Source organism: Kryptolebias marmoratus, linkage group LG3 (genome assembly GCF_001649575.2).
Source record: "Kryptolebias marmoratus isolate JLee-2015 linkage group LG3, ASM164957v2, whole genome shotgun sequence".
Lineage (NCBI taxonomy): Eukaryota > Metazoa > Chordata > Actinopteri > Cyprinodontiformes > Rivulidae > Kryptolebias > Kryptolebias marmoratus.
In genome coordinates, this window is record NC_051432.1 from 12,078,340 (window position 1) to 12,099,386 (window position 21,047).

A 21,047-nucleotide genomic window follows, 5' to 3' on the forward strand; every position below is an offset into this window, starting at 1 on the left:
GCTTTAACAATCCTGCCCTTGCAGTAACAAAACTTCTGGAGCAATTTTTCATTTCGCAACACTTTTTAGGCTGCAGGTTTTTTTGTATTTATTAAAGTTCTCATGAAAACAAAAATAACACAAAAAATGACCTTTCATAAGAAAAATATTTGTTTTAAAAAATAGTGTTCTATCACCCTGAGTTACTATCTAGAACGCAGACCTAATTAATCTCAGTGGATCCTGTTGCTTCTTGCAATAATGCAGACAATGCACATTAACCCCCACCCCCCCATATTTTAGGTCCACTAAAACCTGAGAGTCCATTCTTACACGAAGCAGAGCTTTTTTGTTAGAGTTGTTTACAGTCTCGTGTGAAATTCCTAAAGTTTAAAGAGACTAATCAATTTCACAGTTTTACACTTCATTTCCCTCCGGGATCATTGGCGAGGCACACTGAGTCCCCTGCATAGATTCCTCAACTCCGCAGCGCCCCCGATATCACCTCTGCCAGAGATCAGCTGGCTTTGGGAGCAGGAGATAAGCAGGGCGAACAGTTCAGAGGGAGATTGTCTCCTCAACCCTGACTAACTCCTCTCCACTGAGCCTTTAGTCTGTTCTTTTGGCCCTCTTCCTCCTCTCTCCGTGCAGAAATATCTCTGCCATTTCCTGCTGGCTCGACGTCTATAAGAATGAGATGTTGAGTGGCTGCAAACGAGGGAGGGGTCGGAGAGTTCGGACGATTCCGAGTTAGCTGGGTGGTCACAGGATGGGACGTGTCTCACATTTGCCATGTTGTTGGATGAAATTTCAGCCAAGCCCAGATGTGCACAAATGACGGTTTTCATGTCGGGTTTGAAATCAGACATTAACACACAGAGGAATGCACACACACACACACACACACACAATTGCAGCCATTCTCTGTCTGCTCAGAGGGATTATAGAGATGGCTACGTGTCGCCAATATTATGTCTCCAGCGCAGCTGTTGTGTAGGATCTGGCTGTGTGTGTGTGCGCACATATCCCCTCTTATGTGACCTTATATGTACGGGAAATACACCGAGCACGAGAGAAGTGTGACATGATAACCATCGATCTTTCACTGTTGCTGACCGCAGGCACCGGGCCCCCCGTCATCCTGTTACCCGCAGTATAAATGGCTCATAAACTTTCTCACTTTCTCATTTTCGCACATGAGTTAACACACGACAATGCATGTCAGTCAAACTGCCTGCGCAGCGAGCTGTGGAGTCGCCACCTGCGATCCAAACGCAAACCGAGATGGGCCCCAGCACCAGAATGAAGATTGCTCACTGCAACGTCATTAAAAACGGGCAACGGCTTTAAAAAAAAAAAGAAAAAAAAATCAGAGATTATGAAATATCCAGAAAGAAGTTGTTTCTTTAAGGGGGTGAAAAAAAAAATCTGAAGGAAGGAGAATTTCCGTTCAAGTAATTGGTCTCAAAGGGAAGCTGTTGTTTCAGAAAAGGGGGATTAAAGGCACAGTCTGTGTAAAAACCTGCTCTTTCCAAACTGAATTTTTAAGGTACAGTACACACATCTGTTGTTACTGCTTCTTTTTCTGACAAAAGGGCTTGGCTAAGCAACTCAGCTCCCTTTCCCCGTCACCTGCTTAAATAGAGCTGGAAGTAGTGCATCGTAAAGCTGTTTCCTGATTATTAGGGGTGTTTTTAGTTCCAGCTGTAAAGACCGTTTAGGATCATGGCTCGTCGTTCATTTAAACCTCTCAGAGAAACGGCGGTCAGAGGTCCACCAATATGAACCCTTCAGCTGCCGATGTGATGGTCAGTATATCAACAATATATTTGTTTTTGCTCATAACTTTATTTATTCATACACACCACACATATTATGCACATCTACTATATCTTGAAGAATTAAAAAGTTAAATAATGATTTATTGGACTGATTGTTCTGATTGTAGCTGATTCAGTAACTTTTTTCCACTTTGTCATGAAAACATTCAAGCTTAGTATTTAATTTGATGTTTTTTTTTAGCTATTAGATGTAATAAATTCCAAAAGGAGTCAGTTTATTTAATTTTCTGCTTCATTACATTTTAAGTTATTAATTTTTAGTCCAGTGAAGTCTTTGTAAACAGTAAACTCTGTAAACATCTTTGTACCTGTAAGGTTTTACGTTTTGGGGGGAAAACAATCTGAAACTAGTTGCTCTTTAGCAGGTCTTAAAATTTGACAAATACGGTCTTGGATGAACAGCAGCACATGCCGGATCACATTGTGCCGCTTTTTTTGTTGAATAAAAACTAAACCCACCTGTGGAAAAAATTCAGAAGATTCAGTAGTTAGTTAAACAAGCTTGAGCAGAAATACCTCTCAGGTAGTCATCTTGTATTGTGTCGAGGGTTTTCGTTTTATTTTTTTTGCCTTCAGTTTGTCGAGGCTTTGCTGTCATTCATGAACAGCTCTGCGAGGCGCTGGGTTGAGGGCCGGACGTTGGCTGGTTCAGTGGAACACTTCGATTCGCTCCAAATCTCTAGATTTTCTTTGCATTCTCAGGATCATTGTCTCTCTGCACGATCCCAAGCAGTCGGAGCTTCAGCTGTCGGACAGATGGCTTCACATCTGACTCGACAATCGTTTGGCACATAGACTGCGAGGTGCCCGGGTCCCGGGGCTGCAGAGTGACTCCGAATCATCATCATCATCAACATCATTTTTGCTCTCATCTGTCCAGAGGAAACTTTGCCAGAATGCTTGTGTTTTGTTTAGATGCAACTTTGCAAACGGCAGCCACGATGCCCCGTTTCTCTTTAGATCCCAAAGGATTCACAAGCACCGTCTAATGTTTCTGCCATGTCCTGTAGCGTCTGACATGTAGTTCTCGGGTCTTTTTTTTTTCTTTGCTGTTCCCTGAAACATTGCACCGCCTGGCCTTGTCGGCTGGAAACGACTGGGATATTTATTTGTTTTTATATTAAAAAAAAAGGTTGGCAGAAACTTAGACGTTCTCCACTTGTGAGTAATCCGCCTCAGCGTGGAACGATGGGACTCTGAATTGTTAGGAAATGACCTCGTTCCCGGCAGATGGATGGGCAACGACAAATGTTTCTTTAAGATGAGAGCTGATGGTTTTTCTTCCTTGGCGTTGTGTGAAGACACACACACACACACACACACACACACACACACACACACGCGCGCACACACACACACACACACACATAGAAGCACGCTGCCAGAGAAGAGCTGCACACCTGCTGATGTTCAGCTGCTCAAGTGGGCTGGATTGGCAGCACCCGGCTGCTGCTTATCACCTGTATTTCTGGCTGCATTTAGGGGTGGACAGATGTTTTTCCACACAGTTCTGCAAGTTGCCGTTGTTTTTGATAAATATATAATGTCACGGTGTAATGGGGTGTGTAATAATAATCTAAGGTTACTTAATTGAAGAGCCAAAGAAGGAGCAGATGATATTTTAGTATTAACTCTTGATAGTTTTGATTTGAAACGGTGTGCTTATGTTTTACAACCACCTGCATTGTCTTATAGTAGAAAATGTTTTTTTTTTTCTTTTTTTTATCCTATTGCACATTCAGGTTAAATTCAGTGCTAAACAATGTCATTTAAATATGCCTTAGTTATCACTAAATTATGGGCCCCTGCAATCATTTTTCAAAGTGATAAGCAAATAGTAATTCACAGGATACTCTGCTCAGTTTTAAAGCATTAAAGTCAATTGATATTTTCATAACTAATGCCATTAGTGATCTGCCTATCACCGGAAGTGCGCTTGAAACTAGATCAAATTAATATTTGGTTTAGTCACCTTTGTGTTTATCTCATAAAGACTGAAATTGCATAATAATGAGTCGATAAGGGCTTCATCGGGTTGTTGTGCTTGCAACAGGATGAATAAAAGACCTCGCTTAAAACCTGAATATCCAAACAGTAGTTTCTGTTTTACTGCAGGCGTTCCCAACCACCGGGCCAAAAACCAGTCCATGGATCATTTGGTATCAGCCGCAGAGAAATTTTCAAAAACTTTTCTGAAAAACATCTATATAAATTTTTTTTTTATACATACATTTGACTGCACAACATTTTATTTTGAACTAGAAGCACTCTGAGAGCGCAAACTTCCGCTAAGGCCGTAAGGTCAATAAAAACTGTGGGATCTGGATCACCACCAAATTTAATCACAATCCCAACATTTCCTGAAAATTTCATCAAAATCTGTTAGTTTCTCAGCAATCTTGCTAACAGACAGATGGACACACGGACACATAACCTCCTTGGTGGGGATAAAAAAAAACACTTTCTTTTGTGCTTCTTTCCTGCACTGACTCAGCAAACCTACAGGCTAACATGAACTTCTTTCCCCCCCATTGGGAAAAGGGTTGGGAACTCTGTTTTACTGAAGACACTGAACTAATCACATCAGTTTGTTTCACCCACATTATTACTTTCTCTTCTTGGTTGTTGAAATTCATGGTCTCATTGCAGCCGTTTGGACCTGCACAGATCCTCAGAGTAAAAAGACTTTTATGGAAACGTGTGTCTGTGTGTGTGTGTGTGTGTGTGTGTTTCCACCCCTTCAGGAAAAAGGCATTGAGGCCATCTTCACTCCTCATCCTTGCCCTGCCTGGACACTCCCGTGGGACAGTTTACCAGTGGCCATCAACCCCACAGAAGGTAATGTCAGATCTTACCTTGTGGCTCCTCTGATCGTCTCTTTGCTCATTTTTCCTTTGCCGTTCTGTCTCCAAAGCCTCGTTGTACTTCACCGTTGGCCTGTTTGTTTATTTCATTTAAAAACACTGAGATCCCCTGCTTTTCCCCTTTTGTTTCATATCCATTTCATTCATATTCATCCAAATTCCCTCCTCACGCTTGTTATAATTCCCCCCATGTCATTATCTGGATAGCCTTCCAGCACTCCAAACCCTGCCTGACTTTACTCTGAATTTGAAACGGTCAGTGTGAAGCTGTTCATAGAGACCGGGACCAGACGATTCTGTACAGCATATTTGCCTGAATTCTTACCCTACTTTTCTGTTTCTGTATTTTACATTTTTTGGCAACAGAAGCATTCAGAAGGTGCGTACAAAACTAATGTGCTGCATCAAATCTGCGCTCACACCTTAAGGACGCTGATTGTTCTGAGAGCTGTAGGCAGCTAAAGGAATGGTGATCATTGGCTCAAATCACAGCGGTGGAGCAGAAGGAAGAAATCTGCTTCTCCTGCATGTATTATTTTTCTACATATTAGGACAAATTAGCTGTGCTTCTGTGTAGCAAAATAGTGTAAATGATTGTAATAAAAAAATGCTCAATATATGGATGTTGGTAAAGGCCATCGACATAAAAAAGATGGAGGAAGTGTCTCCAACTTCTTTCATTGAACAGAACTGAAACCAGCAGGAACCATTTTACGGGAGCTGCCATGTTGTATTTTTGGAATCTAAGGATGCAGTCGGGATGTGAGGCTTTGAGCTTAGCCTGCTCCCCCCGCACACAACCATGGAGACACATGAGCCTTCTTTTAAGCAGGAAATACTATAACTAATTACAATTATTACAATTATTAATCCAATTGCAACTAATTTAGGTGTATTTCTATATTTATTTTTAAAATATTTTTTTTAACCAAGGGCAATGTCCCATTTATTCATGTGGAGGAGGCGGGACTTTGTATCATAAGCATCCTACAGGATGGTCCCATTCAGGCTTCAGCTTCCAGGATCCAGTCAGATGTCTGGATTTTCTGCACGCTCACTGGTAGAGGCTCACATGTAGATTCTACATGCAATGGAAACGAGTACGCTCATGGGAAATTTTACTTAAAGATCAAAACGGATCAAATCACCCAAATATAAATGCGTTATCTCGAAGTTCAACAAACGGGATGTTGATGCTTAATTTTAAAAAAACAAACTAGTTTTGAATTATTAAGATTTACAAAACGCGTTTGCAGTTTAGGCCGTGTGTTTTTGGGTTATTATTATTATTATTATTATTATTATTATTATTATTATTCTGCTGTAATATTCTGTTGATGGTCTTGAGACCATGACTTCCGTTGTCAGTCAGTTTTGCATAAAATGCAGTAATGTAACAATTCAAATACATCATTCTATTGGATTTTTGTCTTAATTTGCCTGCAAAATAGGAAAAACCAGAACAAACGTAAATGTTCCAAATATTTCATTTGAACCAGACAACAGTCTCTTTTTCTGTGGCTTACTTTTTGGGGCCTTTACTAAAGACAACTCAGTGCAAAAACAAGAAAAAGAGTGCATGTAATATAAAAAAACCTGACTTTGCAATAACTGGTGCTCCTGGTCAGGTTAACTCCAATTATGCCAGCTGAAGAGATTTATCCCCCCCCCCCAAGTATTTACACAGCAGCAGCTCTCACACTGATTTAGATGACTTTTTTAAAACTAGTGCATGTAACCACTGTTTGGCATCGTTTTACAGAAGCAGGCTAATATACCTGAACCATTATTATCTATTCAATACTTCCTGATTGCTGCTGGAGCTGTGTTTCTGATTTTCAGACACAAGTCCTCCTGTGTTGCCTTCCGCCTTTTTGATACATTACAATCACATTTTACAATGGCTCGTGTCATTCTTTTCCATTTGGAGATGTCAGGCTGACACAAAAACACACAGCTTGCCGTTAATTTTATAACTTTGCACCAGATGACTGTAGACTCATACAATTTGGCTAATTGGAAATCACAAGTCTACCTCATTTATTTCACTAATTACAGGCTTTCTAATGTGCACCGGTGCTCAGAGGGGGTATTCACTTGTGCTGCATTGAAAATGTCCTTTTTTTTTTTTTGGTCTAAAGAAACTCCTTTTGACAGCTCTTAGGACCAAAAGGAAATCAAGCTGCTATGTCTTAAAATGGTATTTAATTAATTTAATATTTGCACTAAGTGGGGATTATTAAAATGTTTTCTTTCTTCTTGTTTTTCTTAAATCTGTTTGTTTTTTTTTCTTTCTATTGTCATGTGATTCAAAATAGATTTTCAGTTTTGTTTTTGAATATAGAATAAAGAGAAAAATGGAAAATTATTTTATAATGGGGTTGTAACGGCACCACCATTTCAGCTTGTGTTTTAATATCTATTTCGGTTGGTATTTCATTGTCTTTTAGTTTTTTAAGCTTCCTAATAAGCACTTTTAAGTTTGGCCCTCATTTGTTTTCTTTGCTCCGACGGTCAGCCACTTACTGAGATAATCAGTTCAATCATTACGTTTTGTTTTTCAAACTTCTCTTACATACAAATGACTAAATTATTAACTTTTATAGGCTTTAAACACAAGTACTCTTATGTGGGCAGTGGATTTTGTTCTGAAAGCCAAACTGAAGGAAAGATCAAAATTTGAGCTGCCTCAGTTTTGTCGACACTCTGCAAACTAAAGTGAGCTGCTGATGCAGCCTTCTGTGTCGGCACACCTTCTGTCAGGAGCTGCTGCAGATCAGTTTTGTGTGTTTAAAGAGAAAGTTTTTCCCCTGACTCCTTTAGCGTGGGCTTTCCCCTCTTTAACAGTTTGCACAAATGGCTGCATGAAAGCCTGCTTATATAGTTTTACCGAGGAAATTAAAGCATTCGCCCTTATGTAGGCATAACATTATTTCCATGTTTTTTTTTCTTATTAAAGTAGACTGTTCAGTCTATGAGTGCGTGGGTAGTTTGGCATTTCCATTTGTCCTAATGCATAGCACCACTTTACGTAAACAAGGCAGGGAAAGTGCCAAAACTTTGAGGCTCCGTGTTGTTTCCGTTAACCTTTTTCTTAAGTGCACGGAAAAAAATGTCGATTTGAACAGTTGACCAGTATTTAGAAAGTTAAAGTGCCATCAGCCTTTGTGGCCTGTGGGATAATTACAGGATTCCGGTGAATTAAACGCGGCTCGGCTCAAAGGTCGTGTTGTGAAACGTTCAGGACACACACACCGTCACTTTAAAGCCGTCACCTCAACACAAAACAGCCGGTTTACTGTGAGCTCCTTATGAACAGAACTCGTCTGTTTACGTGTTAGTTTACCCTTTACTGTAAGCTTTTGATTTATTAAATATACACCCAGAAAAAATTTCAATGCAGCTGATTATTTAAAAGGTCAACATTTGAGGTTAAACAGTCTAATACCAAATAGACACTTTTGCTAACAGTCAGACAACAACTCTCAGCAGTGCAGCTAATTTTAACCGAACAAGTTTAATTTGAAAGCCTTGATTACATTGAAAGCATAATTTTTTTTTAAATTTGCTTTCTCCTTAGTAGCTTAAAGCTAATCAAAGACGCAGTCACTTAAATCTTTAACACAAAACATATTTGTAAAGTGGTGAAGTTCGGAGGTGTGTGAAGCCAAAATTGTTATGGAGCTGAAATGATCCGGTGAAATTTTCGCTGTGAAAACATTTCACTTTGGACTTTGGTTTTTCTGTTTTATCTTGTCACTCTTGAGGGAATACTTTGATTTTTTTTTATTTTATTTGAAATTATATTAAAAAAAGAAAACATAGCTGGCTGAAAGAGAGGCGTCAAAGCAAGAACTGAGAACTCCAGCCGTGTGATTCGAGCATTTGAAATCCATTATGTTTTAGCAGAGCCAGACAATAAAGAATTTATCACTAAATCGATTCCATAAAATTGCTCTCAGCATTTCTTTTCACATATCTACGGTTTTTGGACTTGAAAGATAATCACAGACGTGTTTTGCTTTCGACGCTGGCTGATTTTTATTTAGCTGTAACAAATTCTCACTGATGCCCAGGTCTGTAAAAGAAACAAAAACAAAGAAATTTCTGAGTGTTTCGATTCTTGTCCTGCTTTTATGGTCGCTGTTAAGCTCAATTTAATGATGAGCTACCTGAAAACGGCAATAAAGACAGAAGGGCCTGTGAATAAAGCAGCTTTCTTGTCTTTAGCGCCTGACTTAATAGAGGAAAAAACATGGGGTTGAAAAATAAATTAGGACAGAATGAGTGTGTGACAGTAGTCGATGAAGATAAGACTGAGAGCAAGAGGAGCAACGAAGATTATCAGGAAAAAGCAAAAAGCAGTGAAAGAGGCGATGAGGCATACAAAAGGGGGACAGGTGATGGAAGCAGGTAGTTGTCGTGCCCACAGCTGTTTTCCCATCTTGCAGGATTTGTTTTGGTGCAACAGTATTGTGCAAAAGTTTGGACCCAGCTTGAATTTCTTTATATTTTGCTTCTGAGGAGCCCGATACTTTTGCACTCTTCTAAAGTGGTCCTAATCAATAGTTCTTCAGGCTTTCTGAAGGTCTTTCAAAGTTTTTCTTTGGACTTTGGCTGCTTATCTCCTTCCAGTCCTTGTGCCTGACCCTTACAGCATATTGAACACTGTCCGAAGGTTCTTTATTAAAGGAATAGGAAATAAATCTGTCAAAGACCTGACTCAGCACCTGAGAGATCCATCACCCTTTCAGCTGATCTTTCACTGTATGCCAAGTTTTCAGCTACTAGCACTTTGGGACTCGTCTTGTTGGCGCTAAAGTGCTTATTTATGTCTAACCTTGTTATCTTTAGTGTTTGTGACCGGCTGCAGGTAACAAAGTGCCTAAAGGTCCATTTTAACCTGGGTCCTTTCTCAGCCGTCTGTGAGGTGATGACACAACACTGAGTTTGAGTTTAGGAGCCTTTTTACGCCTGAATGGTTCTAAAGCTAGAGATAAATGCCCAAATAAAGAGAAGGGAAAAAAAAAGGTAACTGTAAGAAACCCTCATGTAATTTGTTGATTCTGAGCTGAGAGATGGTAATGAGGCACAATCACACTAAAAGAAAAAGTCAATAATATCATCAACCACCATTGTTCTGAAAGAAACGCACACAATTAGACGTCTTTTTATCCTACTGGACACAAAAAGTAAGGGGAAAACTGCATTACTGTGCTGCAATAAGCATTTATTCATTTCCCTCCTTTAAGTCCTTACAGTCAAGTCCTTTATCAGGATCAAATCAAGTTGCCATGGTGACAGTGCTCTGGCAATCTGCTAGCCTCCTTCATTGCTGCCTGTTCATTACATGCATTCCCCTTTATATACATGTAGTCAAATGCTCCATTTTTGTAAAGGAAATAATCTATTTATCCTTCTTGTAAGCTTATATTTTACATTATACAAGTCCTTATTGCAGATCTATGAAGTTTGCAACAAAAAACACATTTAGCAAAGGCAGATTTTTGCTGCTTCTCTTGTGATGTTATCGTGGTTAAACGTCCTGTCGATTTACTTCATCAGGTGAAACTTTTCAGCCTGCCCGGCTGCGAGGGTAACCCTTTGCAATAAAGTCTATTGATTAGTGGAACCTCGACGCAATGCTAAGTAGTTTCGCAGCGAGCCGAGGCAGCACTATGCACTCTTTTTTTTTTTCAGACGTTGTTTAATTGCAGAGCTGGAATTTACTCGTCTGACCTCCTCTTCCATGGTAATTTAAACCCCAGCAGAAATTCCGGCTCTCATCAGAAGCTGTGGTTCGCCCTCTGCGGTGCTTCGCTGCACCTTTGTGAAGAGGTTTAATCTAAGGAGGTTTAATCAAAGATCCTTCAGGTTTATTTTTAAACCCCCAAATTAATGCTCACCATATTGGAGTGGATTTCTTTTCCTCTGTATTAAAAAAAAAAGCTCTTCATCAGACTTTGATATGAAATGTAAAACATGGTCTTAAACAATGTATTGTTTCCTCTACTTTGAAAAGTTTTTACTGCCTGTGATTTCCCCTCAGGCCCGTCATCTTGCTGCTTCTGAACTCGGGAGAAGATAATCAGCTACATTGGATTCGAGTCCAGATTTATGAGTCCAACTTCAGAGCTTTTAGTTTTTACATCCCAAACTGAGTGGATGGCTTGAGGACACGGTCTAAAATTATCTCAGCTAGACGTACCCGCGTAGATGATCATTAACTTTAAATAATACAATATGGTTCATGATTTAATCTTCCAAATTGCATTTCCCATGATACATTTTGCATTTCCTTTATAGTCCTGTCTAAAATTAGTCTTCTCTTAGTGTTTTATCTGCATATAAAGTCATAGGAAAAAAGAAAGTCCACCCTCTTTTAAGTCTTAGGTTTTATTTAAGCACATACTAAAACTGATCTGGTCTTATTTCTGGTTTTAATCTAACCTCAGGTGTACAAAACCACATATAATATGTCACATTATTATTTATTAAAGAAGACGGAAGCCAAAATGGGAAAATACTGTGCCCACTCCATGAATCAACAGCTAGCAGAACTACTTTTAGCAACAATAAGTTGTTTTCTGGATGACTTTATCAGTTTGTAAAATTGTTATGAAGGAAGTTTGGCCCACTCTCTTTACAACGTTGCTTCAGTTTATTGAGGTTTGAGGGCATTTGTTTCTGCACAGCTCTCTTAAGGTCGCACCACAGCATTTCAATCGGGTCGAGGTCTGGACTTTCATAGGACCATTACAACACCTGGATTCTTTTCTTTTCCAGCCGTTCCGTAGATTTGCTGCTGCATCTGGCGTCATTGTTGTGTTGCATCATCATGACCCAGTTTGGGCCAAGCCTGAGATGGTCTTAGGTTTGACTCCAGAAGACTTGAGTCTACACAGGAGTGCATGCTCGACTCAATGAGCGCATGGTGCCCAGGTCCTGGGGCATCAACCCCTGTTTATCACCCCAGTTGATATGAGGTGTTTGTGTTGATGTGCTGTATCGTTTTCTCCAAACATGTTGCTGTGCATTATGGGTAAGCATCTGTAATTTGCTCTTATTTATCCAAAGGACGTTGTTCTACAAGTCATTCATATGCAACTTTGCAAACTTAAGTTGTGCTGTCAGGTTGGTTTGTTTTAAAACAAGCAGCTTTCTTCTGACAGCTCTTGAGTTTTCTTCACTTTCTCTGAGCATTGCACAGTCTGACCTCGGGGTGAATTTACTGGGATGTCCAATCCTGGGAAGATTGGCAGCCATCTTGAATGTTTCCCACTTATGATGATTTTCATTTTGTCCTGATATGGAAAACCCTAGACTTAAAAGAGGTGGACTTTCTTTTTTCCATGACTTCAATTAATGATTAGAAGCATTTTCTTTTCTTTACTTGTGTCATGTGTATTACACAAGTCATCCAGCTGTGTACATTTGTTTTTTTATTTGGTCCAGTTGCTTCAGTGAGTGAAGCTGAGCAGAGTGATGTTTAATGTCCTGCATATTAAAATACATAGAAGATTCTTCTGGACTGAAGGTTATTTTCCCTTCAAGCCCTTAATCTATATTCATATTTCTCTTCAGCGCAAACCACCAGACAAATCAGAGCTTCTGTCCAGGTTTTTAGATCTATATATGACTTAAATAGGACTAGCTGAGCTTTTCATCTTTTCTAACTGAAATCCTCGGGAGCAAAGATTCCAGCTAAAACCTTAAACTCAAGGTTTCTTTCAAATGGCTTCTTGAGTCCAGGTGTACTTTTCTGAAGAAATGGATTGGGGAAAAATAGACATTCATGTTCTTTAACTTCCCCACTGGCACTAACTGAATCATAATAAAAAAAATAGGAGAAACTGCTTCTAAATGGGTTTTTATGATCAGAAATGTAGCTTCTGCTTTAAAGGACAGACACCAACAGAATCAGACACCTTTGTCATGTAAAAGAGACTGTTGTAGCAACGTCTTCAGGAGTTCACTGTGATGATTACTCTTGCGTGCCACTGAGTACACTTAATGGGGGTTAGTGAGCATTTATAAAAAATAGGAATTTGTTGTTAGGTTGGGATAAGCCATGCTTCTCCTCCCTTTTGTTGCACAACATAAAATTGCCCAGCAACAACTGTTGTCCTTTTGGGTCATTAAACCAGACTCTGTGGGCTGCTTTATGGAGTAGACTGATTCTGAAGTCTGAAAACAGGCCAGGTTGTGTAACAAAATGGTCAAATTAGTTCTGTGAAGAAGCACCACACAGCATCACTAATCTGTTGTTCTGTTGTCATGGTTAATGTTAATGTCTGAGTACATTAAATTCTATTGTAATACTGAGGTAGACTTATCATACAATGACCAAAAATGATCATCGTTTAATTTAGAGGTGGACGGATTGATGAGTTGACTGATTATTTGTGTGGAATATTGCCATCTTTTTCAAAAACTGGCCTTGTGTCAAAAACAATGCAACGCCTGACAAGAGTACATATGCATATACTGAAGAGGGTTTGGGACCAAAAACCAACAAACAGACAAAAAAAAATGCATCAATCTGCCCTCCAAACAAAACCCCTGTGCAAAAGTTTTATTTGTTCAGTTTTAAGAGCACACTCTTCTTCAGACTACCAAAACCCATCTTGAAAAAAACCCCAAATAGTCTTGAAGAAGGGCATCAGACATTTTAAAAACCATATCGGTCAACTTGTAGTTGGATTTTGACAGTGAGCTCTAAAGGAGGTGATGTCGGTGAAAAATTGTGTCGACATGCCAAGTTACAATGATTGATTTAATGCGGATATTCTGGACGTTTAATTTGGTCACTTTTTTTTTGTAGCTGATCTAAACAACAAGTACAACTAATATGCCATCTACACAGAAACGATTTCTGTAAATTTAAAATTTTATTTATTTACTATCTTTTCATCTTTACATCCACACAAAGACAGCATCTTAGGAATGGTTTTCAGAGTGAAAATATCTTGAAACGCCACCCTTGTGTTTTCATGCAAACAGCCGAAACACTGTTTGAAATCAAAGATGTCAAAACCCTGCCTCTAGCCTCACCTGTGACACGAGGGCTTCGTGTTCTAATTGTGTTTACATTTCGCATCAGTCAGGCAACCTTTATGTGCGTGCTCCACTCATTGTTTACCGGTTTTGGTGTTATTCTTTTTGGTGTTACAGCGCCCCATACAGACCTGGCGTAGTTACTACAACGTTTTGGGTCGTTTTTGGCGTTTCCATGTGGATGAAAACAATTCGAGAGTCTTTTGTGTTTACGAGGATTTTGTTAAAAATGACAAAAAAGAAAAGTATTTTTTGGAGGAAATCCATTTCTGTGTGAACAAGGCCTAAAATTGGAGGGGGATGTCAGGAATTTCACATTTCAAGAAGAAGTGCATTTTTTTTTACCCCCTATACAGTAGATTGTATGTATAACTGTCAATCTAATTGCCAAAACAGACCACATTTGAACCTAAATACTTGCCTTGCTGAGGATATTGGTACAGTGTGTTGGCATTTGGTGTATTTATTCCCCCGGGCTTTTAGCTCCAAACAGCAGACTGGGGCTCCCAAATCACTTCTTTCATTCTCTAATAATTGAACTCATTACAGCTTTTAGATTGGAGAAGCGAAGTACGCAGTAAACACGAGACCCAGCGCGACAGGTCGCCAGCTTTGTTACTCCCAATTAGAGGGATAATTGGCACTTTATTAGTACAATTCAAGTTCAAACACATCTAGATTCCCTCAGGGATTACAGCGGAGTTTCACCAGTTGCTGTGGTATTTGACGTGTGCCTATTTAAATTCAGAGCCTCTAGCCATCTTCATAATAAGCTCCTCGTAAATGCCATGTCATGAATATTCATTTGTCTCTATAGTTTTTTTTGTTCAGTAATCTCTGCTGAGGCAATGCGGTGTGGGTGTGAAGCAGGAATCCCACGGCCTGCATTAAGTGACTTTTTTTTTTCTTTAGCCATTTCACAACAGTGTTAATTAATTACTAATTAGTCTTTTCTGTTTTGAGCAGCATGTTAAACCAAATCTTTTTTAAGTGTGAAATGATGAGTAACATTCAGGAATTTAATCACCCATTAGCTAAAAAATTTAAATATGACACGTCTTTAAAGTCCAGATTAAGAGTTGTGCTTTGATACAAACCAAAGATCATGGCTCAAATAATGTCAACAGTGATAGAAGTGATTAAAAAGTCATCTTCACAGTTGTAAACTTTTAATTTTGCCCTATTAGAGACAAGCTGCATCAGAACTGTTACTTTAATTAGGCCTGCTGGGTTTTAACCTCAGTCTTATTTACTGTGCATGTAGTCGTGGCCACTTTCTGTTATTGTTTTGGCTTTCCAAGTGTTCATAAGTGAAAGCGTTAATAGTGAATGACTTGTGGAACTATTTAACCATTTGTTTTTTTGTACCTACTTGATCCTGTTCAGGGTCTCCAGCAAAATATGAAGTATGCTCGCAAAACTATCAAGTTTTGTTTGTTTTGGTTCATTTGGGATTGCTAATTTTCCCAGTTTATTTAGTCTGGCTCAATGCTCATGTTACTGTCAATTGAACAAGGTAACAAGAGCTAGGTTTTTGCTAAGTAGCATGCAATATTTAGTGAATTTATTTCATTTTAAAAGTATGTTGTAATAGGAAAACAACAATTTTGTCCATTTTCTCTTGTGCCAAAAAAGATGTTCTGACTTCTAAGAAGTCCTGAACTTAAAGATGACACGCCATTCAGTGTTTGAGAGAAACAACAAAGAAAAGATCGGACGCCCTGCCTGATCCGTCACGTCCCCAGTGGCAAGTATCACAGCTTTGAAGCTCCTTTTCGTTGTCGTCTCTTGGTCTTTTAATTCCTCTTTGAGCTCATTCTTCTTCCAAAAAAGTCTTCTAGTTTGGGGAGACCGTAAGATCAGCTGTCATGGACTGATCTTGTAGGGGTCTCTGCAGATTTCCAAAAATGTTCAGGTCAGTGAGCTCGAAGAGCCAGAGCGAAACATTTCAATTTGCACATTTATTTTTGGGGAGTGTGGAGGATATTTTTTCCTTATAGCAGAAGTCTAAACATTTTGAAATGTGTTCTTTTTTTATCAGACTTAATTAACATTCATCATGATACAGAACTTTATTTATATATTCTATTTTATTCCTTTATTTGTTGCATAATGTAAGACTCTATAAGCTCTTTTTAGGTGCAGATGAAGCTGAGTATAAAACAGTATTTTACCTCTGTTGTCTGTTTTTCTGCAGTCGTCTTGTTTGTTTTCATGGCTGAAGTTTCTCGTTCCAGCCTTTTTTTATTTTCCACAAACGCCTGACAGCAGAGTTAAAGCATTTGCTGTTCTTGTCATTACACGTGTCACCTCTGTACTTTTTTCCCTCTCAACACACAATCTAAGCAAGCTTGGTGGAATTCCTCATCTTTTTAGCAAAGCTTCAAAGAAACACCTAAACCCTTTCATTTTGTTTAGTACAGTGGGAACTTTATTAGCTCGTGTGTCATATTCATTTTTTTCTGAGATGTACTCCCCACATAGGACGTCTCCCACATCTAATTTTACTCAAAGGTGGACTGAGTATCAACTTTGGCGTGGAAGTCTTGGTTGAAGGAGAGTTTTTTTTTTCCCTCGTGTATTTTACGCCCTTATGCTGTCGGCTTTTTTATACCATAGGGGTTTGTTATCATTTGTGGGTGTATGTTTTGTCTGTTTCTGCATCTGTAGATCATTTTACAAACATACATTAAGGTTAGGTGGTATCTTTTCTTGATACCAAGGAATGTTCCTCAGTTATACTCTCAGAATTGCTTTTGTGAAGTTGTCTTACTGCTTGTAATTTTAGGCAATTTTAAAGACTTTTAGATGAATGCTGCACAAACCCCTGTGAGAAAAAGTTCAGCCAAGGCCTTGTGTTGAGAAGAAGCAAACGAAGCTACGACAAGAACAAAATGACTCAATTTTTGTCACGTGACTCCTCATGGAGTATTCAAACCCCTTAAGGAGGTTCCAGTGCCAGACCATGGCTGGTCCTAGAGCTGGCACCGGTCCTTTAAACCCACTGTTAAGAACCAGTTTGGTTCCTAACAGCCAACACAGAACCACTTCACTATGTCACTTTAAATGTCTCTTCTGGTAAATCTTTGATTCTCCCTCTGTTGGGTTTTGAGTTTCTAGAGACGATCATACTTTATCTCCACAGGGTTCCTCCCATTATTCCTGCAAACAGATGTCTTAATATCACTAGTCTATTTTAGAAAATCTGTTTTAAACAAAAGTTGTTTGCGAGTGTTCGGCATTTATTTTGATATTAGATTGTATTTCTACATGCTGCTGCAAACAGGAGTTGCACGCGGCATTTTAAGCGAGGCCACTAAATAGCAGTTGGCAATATCAAATGAGCCAAAAATGTTTATGGTCCTTCAAAGAGTCTATAATTCAGTTAAAAACAGCAAATGTGATAGCAGCTGTGCGGAGTGCATTTTCTTTATTTATTTCTCTGCCTCCGCAAAGAGTCGGTGCTGAGGTAGCACTGGTTTGTCAGAACCAGGTCTAGACTTTACGGTAGTGGAAACAGAAGTACCTGGTCCTAACTGAGTTCTGGCTTTGGTTTAGCACTGGAACCCATTTGGTGGATAAACAAACAAGAAATATACACAGAGTTTAAATGATTGTTGTTAGACTTCCATGATTGTCATCGTCTTGAATTGCAGGCTTTTTAAAAAACCCCAGTCGTCTCTAATTTTGGCCATTCGTCCATGGTGTGACCTGCTGCTTCTGCCTTTTTACTGTAAGATATTGTTTAACCGGACCATTTTGTTTTATTTTTCTGGTTTTTACTTGTGCAACCTCCTTTTCATCAGTCCTTGCCCTTATCGCTGCAGCACTACCCTAAAATGCTGCAATTGGTTAAAAAGAAAAAGAGTAGTGATATGTTCTTGTTTAGAGAGATTTGGCTCGTGTAATTTACAGGAGTTATGTCTTTGCAAAGAATTTTTAAGTCATTTCATCTGGGTGTAAAATGGACAGGTTAGTGCGAACACTTCGTCGTGTGTTGGTCGTGGCGTGAGTGGGTTTTGATGTTTTCCCCTAACATTTGAGAAGCGCAACGCTGATTGTATGCTAGTACTAGTACATGTTTTAAGTCCCGCCCCCTCCTTATAAACAATGGGACATTGCTCTTAATAACATAAAAACATTTACATATACACACACCTCAGATCATTTGTTTCAGGTGTTGACTCTTGCTGATGTACGTAGTTCTTACTTTGCTGCTGTATGTTTAAATATTCTAATACATGTAGCTGTAATTACTTATTTCATGCTCAATAGGTCATGTGACACCATGATTGTATCCGGAGGAGTAGGCGGGACTGAAAGAGCACAGATTCTGGTTCCAAAACAACAAGCAGCGCCTTGGAAGAAGGTGGAACGCAAGGCCCAGTATTATCGTTTACGGCTGATAGCAGGAGGCACGTTCTTCATACAAACTTAAATAGTTTGCAAACTCAAAAGCACACCCGTAGACTTTGCAGCAGAGACGTTAATGATATCCAAAGCAATACTGTTGTTGTTCTAAGATACCCCGAGAGACAGTGTTATCCTAAATTGCCAACACTTACAAAGATGAATCATCGGATTGGCAGCAGCTATCATACTGAGATCATTATATAGTCTTTAAACGTGCCTTTGCAACTGTCAGTATTTAGACCTTAAATTTCCTAAAACCATCACCCTAAGTGTGTTTAAATATTAGAATAGCTTATTCTTCTGGTTTGTGTTTCAGTAGAGGTTGTAGAAACAATAAATAAATAAAAAGGTGCCGAGTTTATCGCTACGATTCAGTTTTCTTTTTTTTTTTTGCATTCAGGTGGCTCAGGAAGACAGATTAATAATTCAACACAATCACAGTCTAATTATCCAGAGGGCAGGCGCGGTGTTTGCAGCCAATATTCAGTCCTGTGATTCTTGCCCCACTTTTCAAAATAAAAGAAGAAAGAAAAATCTCTGCGGTTATAAGGGAACCGATATCTGTCGAGAGAAAAGTGTTTTCTGTAACAAAAACCATGTAAGGTGGAAAATCAAATAACGCTGAAGGCAATAATAATTTTTTTGTCTCTGCCTAAAAAAAAAAAAAAAAAAAAATTGGTGTTGTTAAAACTTCCCACTCATGCTTGAGGAGCTGACTCCTGCGGTGACAGTACAAGCTGGCAGAGTCAAAAGGACAATCCCTTTATTTCTCCCAACGGAGGAGGAGGTTTGGCTTTGACAGCCCCGTGTTTCTGTAGGGAAACCGCGAGTAGTAAAAAGTAAAGAAAAAAAAAAATATATATATAAAAACACACCAGCTGGCTGCAGTCCAGCTATAGCCTTTATTTATAGTTGAGTTAACTCTGCAATGCAAGAGGCTAAAAGCCCTGCTGACTGGGAGATTTTACAAAGGTGACAGGCCAGAAGACATTTACACAACCCTCCACAGATGGCAGCTTTGTGCCACACACTCCCTCACTCTGACAGCTCTGGCAGAGTACAAAAAACTCAGAGTGTGCCCTGAAAGCAAACCAGGCAGTTTAACAAAGCTTTTGTTTTTCCGCGAACATTACAGGTCCACTAGGTAGATTTTATCCTTTAGTTATTTTGCCTAAAAAAACTCCAATTAAAAAATAAGAAAAAAAATCTTAGAAAACAACAGTCGTCCTAAAGAGAACAAAAGACCATATATTTATGTAGAGAGAATTTTTTTGGCTGCTCCCTTCTGCAGATGTTGCCACAGTGAGTGAACTCACATTAATGATTTAACAATCGTTTTACCCCAGATGGGCTCCCTGATGCAACCTGGGCTCGAACCTGCAGCCTCAGGATTGTGAGACGGTAGCCCTGACTGCTGATCTACAAAACCATCAGAAGAACATGGACTAAATGTTTTAGCCTTTTAAGTGGAAGAGAGTTTATTTGTAGTTTTTGTGACAATTCTTACTGAGATATTTCAGGGACACATTTCTTTGTTTTGTTTCTTTTGTTTGTTTGCTCCTTGGTTCTTTGTTTTTCTTATCCCTTACCTTGTTTTTTTTCTTGTTCCTTTCTTTGTGTTTGTTTTTTCTTTTTTCCCTCAGTTCTTAGCTTTCCTTTGCTTTCCTTTTCTTGTTCCTTGTTTCTTTCTGTTCCTTTCCATACTTTTCTCTTCCTGTGCTTTAGTTTTTCTTTCCTTTTTTTGTTCCTTTTCTTTTACTTTCTTTTTCCTTTCCATCTTCCTCTCCTTCTTTGTTTCCTTTCCTTTGTTCGTTCCTTTCTTTTTATTGTTCCTTGTTTCTTTCCTTTCCTTACTTTTCTCTTCATGTTTTCCTTTTCGTCCTTACTATTCCTTTCCTTTCCTGGTTGTTTTCCTTTCCTTTCCTGTTTTTTCCTTTTCTTTCCTTTCCTGTTTCCTCTCCTGGTTCCTTTCCTTTCCTGGTTCCTTTCCTGGTTTATTTCCTTACCTTTCCTTTTGTGTCTTCCTGTCTGCTGTGAAGAACTTTGCCCCCCACCCCCATCTCCCCTCCGCTCCCCAGAAAAGACGGGAATCACTAAAGTAACCACTGAGTCAGCAGCTTCTGAGTCGGTGCTTCTTATTCAGCAGGTTCTTCTTTCTTATTTTATTCCATCATGGCTGCAGTTGCAATTTGGTTTTTCAATAGCAAACGTGTCACTTCTGATTAGAACTTTAAAACTAATGAGAATTAAGTGAGAGGCTCTGCAGAATTCAATAATTAAAGTCCTCAAAAAAAAAAAAGTACAAAGGGCAAAAAAAAGAGGGTTTGATCTTAATGTCTTAAATTGGATACCCTTCAAAATAAGAGTCTGACTTTGTCAAGAGTTTAAAACAAAATTCCATTCATCTGTTTTTTTTTTACCCGATTTTTCCTTTCCGGGTCACAGAGCTGGATCTCCAGCGGTCTCAGCGGGGGGGGCCTGGACAGATGCCAAGTCCATCACAGGGACACATGAAGACAAACGAGTCAAACAACTGTTCACGCTCTCGCTCACCCCTGGGGACAATTTAGACTTTAACACAACAATAAGTTCCATATCTCTAATGGGGCTAAAGAGAGAGAGAGGAAGTTGGTGTATATTGGACTTTTGGGGCTGTAGCTGCACTTGGCATCCTTCACAATGTTCTCAGATATTTTTGTCACAACTACAAACTGTGGGCATGATTTAATGACGTGTCAGACTGTGGAAACGCTCGCCTCGGGTCATTTGCTCCTTACCTGAGCCGAACTGTGAGTTTGCTGCTTAAGATCACAGCAGTTAAGACATGTAACTTTTTTCTGTTTTTTTATTTTTTTTATTTTTTTATTTTTTGGTACCTATTTATTTAGAAGAA

General features: G+C 39.1%; 1 protein-coding gene across 2 annotated transcripts in view; it reads left to right on the top strand.

Moving 5' to 3' along the window:
* The window catches only part of gstcd (glutathione S-transferase, C-terminal domain containing), a 57,006-nt gene that overhangs the window by 9,027 nt on the left and 26,932 nt on the right, over nt 1-21,047 (top strand). For both annotated transcript variants that reach the window (XM_017438478.3, XM_025004208.2), the window contains exon 5: nt 4,565-4,658. In XM_017438478.3, the coding sequence (XP_017293967.1) occupies nt 4,565-4,658 (94 nt within the window). The remainder of the gene's footprint in view (nt 1-4,564; nt 4,659-21,047) is intronic.